Source organism: Apis dorsata, unplaced genomic scaffold, assembly GCF_000469605.1.
Source record: "Apis dorsata unplaced genomic scaffold, Apis dorsata 1.3 scaffold_396, whole genome shotgun sequence".
In the NCBI taxonomy this organism is placed as follows: Eukaryota; Metazoa; Arthropoda; class Insecta; order Hymenoptera; family Apidae; genus Apis; species Apis dorsata.
The window spans coordinates 253945-256775 of NW_006263655.1; the positions used below are offsets into that span (position 1 = coordinate 253945).

The 2831-nt window shown below is 39.5% G+C and overlaps 1 protein-coding gene and 1 long non-coding RNA gene across 3 annotated transcripts in view; both read left to right on the forward strand.

Moving 5' to 3' along the window:
* The window catches only part of LOC102680578, a gene marked incomplete at its 5' end in the record, with an annotated part of 14708 nt that extends 13463 nt beyond the window's left edge, over nucleotides 1-1245 (forward strand). The window contains 2 exons of the mRNA XM_031512159.1: nucleotides 225-362; nucleotides 1001-1245. Coding sequence (XP_031368019.1) covers nucleotides 225-362; nucleotides 1001-1210 — 348 coding nt within the window. The remainder of the gene's footprint in view (nucleotides 1-224; nucleotides 363-1000) is intronic.
* Nucleotides 1246-1999: 754 nt separating this feature from the next.
* LOC116186041 overlaps nucleotides 2000-2831 on the forward strand; it is a 2965-nt gene continuing 2133 nt past the window's right edge. Inside the window, exon 1 of one of the 2 annotated variants that reach the window (XR_004150963.1) lies at nucleotides 2000-2040. This is a non-coding gene — a long non-coding RNA (uncharacterized LOC116186041). The remainder of the gene's footprint in view (nucleotides 2041-2831) is intronic. The other variant, XR_004150964.1, reaches the window with a different exon arrangement.

Consider the following 2831-nt stretch of genomic DNA (forward strand, 5'->3'; position numbering starts at 1 on the left):
AGAGAACTTGAACTCGAAATATGTCGCGTACACTTTATGCAAATGTTATTTCTCCTACGATAATCTCACAATTTTGTATATTATAATTTTATATCGTTCTTTCGTTAAAGAGAAAATTTTAGTTTTGAACCGATCAAAAACATATTCATTGATGAGGCAAAATTCTCAGGTATAGAAAATGATCGAATTGATTTGACAAAAAAATGCATTTTTCGTTTTCGCAGCTCGATACAGCCCTCATCGACGCGTATGAATACATGCAAAAGTATGCCGTGGGTCTGGAACAGATTGTTTGGGATCAAGAGGATCTTCAACTCGAGTTTCGCAACCAATTTAAGGAGACCGAATACAAACTGCGAACGGTGAGTTCTTTTTTCTCTCTCTCTCTCTCTCTCAATATTCCAATACTTCTTCGCGAATTATTTTTCATTCCTCCGGTAAAAGAGAAAAAAGAAAAGAAAAAAGAAAAGAAAAGAAAAGAAAAAGGGGGAGGGGGGGAAAAAGAAAAGAATTATTGAACAACTTTCACAATGGTACCGAAATCTCACCGAATGCTATTAGCCTGAATCACGTTACTTGCATTGTCGCAAACGCGATAAAAAAGGCACTTTGCTTTTACGAGTTTGACGCAAAGTTTGCGCGACAAAACATTCGAGCCGCGTAAAAACGTTTATAGACTTATCGTCCATTCAACTGCAATTTGGATCACTGTTCTGTCAGCTTTTACCCGATCTCCCTTTAATTTCTCGGTTTCTCGTTTCTGTTCTCCTTCTTCTTAACGGTTAACAGAGCAAAAAGAAAATATTTTAGATATCTTTTTCCTCTTTTTTTTTTTTTTTTTTTTTTTTTTTTTTTTTTAATTACCAATAATCCGTGTAACGCGAATCGTTCGAATTCGAAAAGTTTCGTAAGAAAAAAAAGAAATAATAATAATAATAACGATAAAAAAGAGAGAAAAATCGATTCGATTTCCATAACATTGGAAAATGTACGTTTACAGGTGCTGTGCGAGCTGCAGGTAGCGCTAGTGGAACGTCAACTGTCGTCACGGCCAGACGTGACACGGGACATCATGAAGCCCGATTTCCGGAAACAATCTTCGGAGACGCATCGAAATTTACGCGATTGGTTGATCTTTCGGGATTACATGAACGGGCTTGAATACGTGATACAGGTGTTCGAACACCTACGCCGTGGACTTCAATCCTGAGGGTGGCAAGGCGGAAGCCGAAGAAGGGCTACCAGGCGACGACTCGCCCATCTCAGGAAACCGGACCAACCCTACCTGGATGGCCATCTCTCGTCATAAGATCGGAGAAGAAAACAGGGGAAGAACCTAGACGGTTCTCCAAGCAGGTCAGGGGCTATTTAACCCGTCTCGGTTCCAGTCGGATGTGATCTCGAATGGCGACGATCGGCCTATCCGTCGGTCACCGGATCATCACCCAGTGTCGAGCAACCGCGTAATAAAGTGAAACCGATGGATATTCCGTATTCGTTCGAACGTGTGAAACGTGTGAAACGCGCGCGCGCGTGTGTGTGTGTGTGTACATATATATATATATATCTCTGTTGCGAGTTGTTGACTATCGTTAAGTGACTTTGAAAACGTTGACGAGAGAATCGTGAAAGAAAATCGTGTCCACGTTTCCCGTCCATCTTCTACACACGCATAGATACACACACACATACACACATGTACACGCACATCGTCATCGTCATCGAGAAGATCATCGGGAGAGGCATCCGGCGAAGAAGTGAGAATAACAACAGCAGGAAGAAGAAGAAGAGTCGTACGATGATCAACAGCCCATTGGCTTTCGCCGCTGTAAATTCGTGTGCGAGATGTATATATATAATATTGAATTTCGCATGCATTTATGCTAGCACGCGTTCCATTGTGTGTTCCACGCGTGAAAATCCATATCCAAAGTATATAATAATCGTAACGTGAAAAAGAATAAAGATGACGGATCGAAGAGGAAGGATAGAGAAGCAGTTTCTCGAGAGAGAAAGAGAGAGAGAGAGAGAGAGAGAGACGTCTTATCGTTCGTCAAATGAGATTTTTCCATCGTCGGTTGAACGAAAAACGTATTGTATCTAGTTTCTCGCATTGTTTGATAGAGCTGCTTTTTTTTTCGTATTTTTCATACCCTATTCGACGAATAAATCCTTTTTTTATTAAAATTACTCTACGACGTTTTACCGGTGGACGCCTAGCTTTTTTCCCTTTTATTCGTTATTTCGACGATATCTAATTTTATCTTAACAGAGAGATTATTATTTTTAATCGGGAAAATTGTTTAAAATAAAAAGATTCGATCGAGATAACGTATCATCGATGAAGGTATAATGTATCGTCGATAATCGTTGTTTTCGTTACAATATATCTATTTTATTTTGAATAATTCTCTCCTTGAAAATGATAATTTGTATATATTTATATATTTTATATATATATATGTTATCGTTTTATTTTATTGGAATAAAGCAGCGATATCAAGGAAGCGGGCGATTCGAGGAGATTTTTATTGATCGAGGATCGAGGATTGAGAAACGAAAGGAAAGGATAAGACGTGAATGAGATCGTGCCGAAAGGGGGGGAAAGGAAGGATTCGGAGGGAATCCGTTTAAACGAGCTTGTACACCGCAGCGGTGTTATTATCCTAAGTATACAAGAATATACAGTATTCGCGCTTTAACTTAGATTATTCGCGTCGTATCAAAATAAATTTTACGTGTATGTTTGTCGCGTGTATCGTCACGCGAGCCGAGGAAACGAGCACAAAATCGTTGAACACGTCAACGGATTGAAACGCAAAACTTTAGAC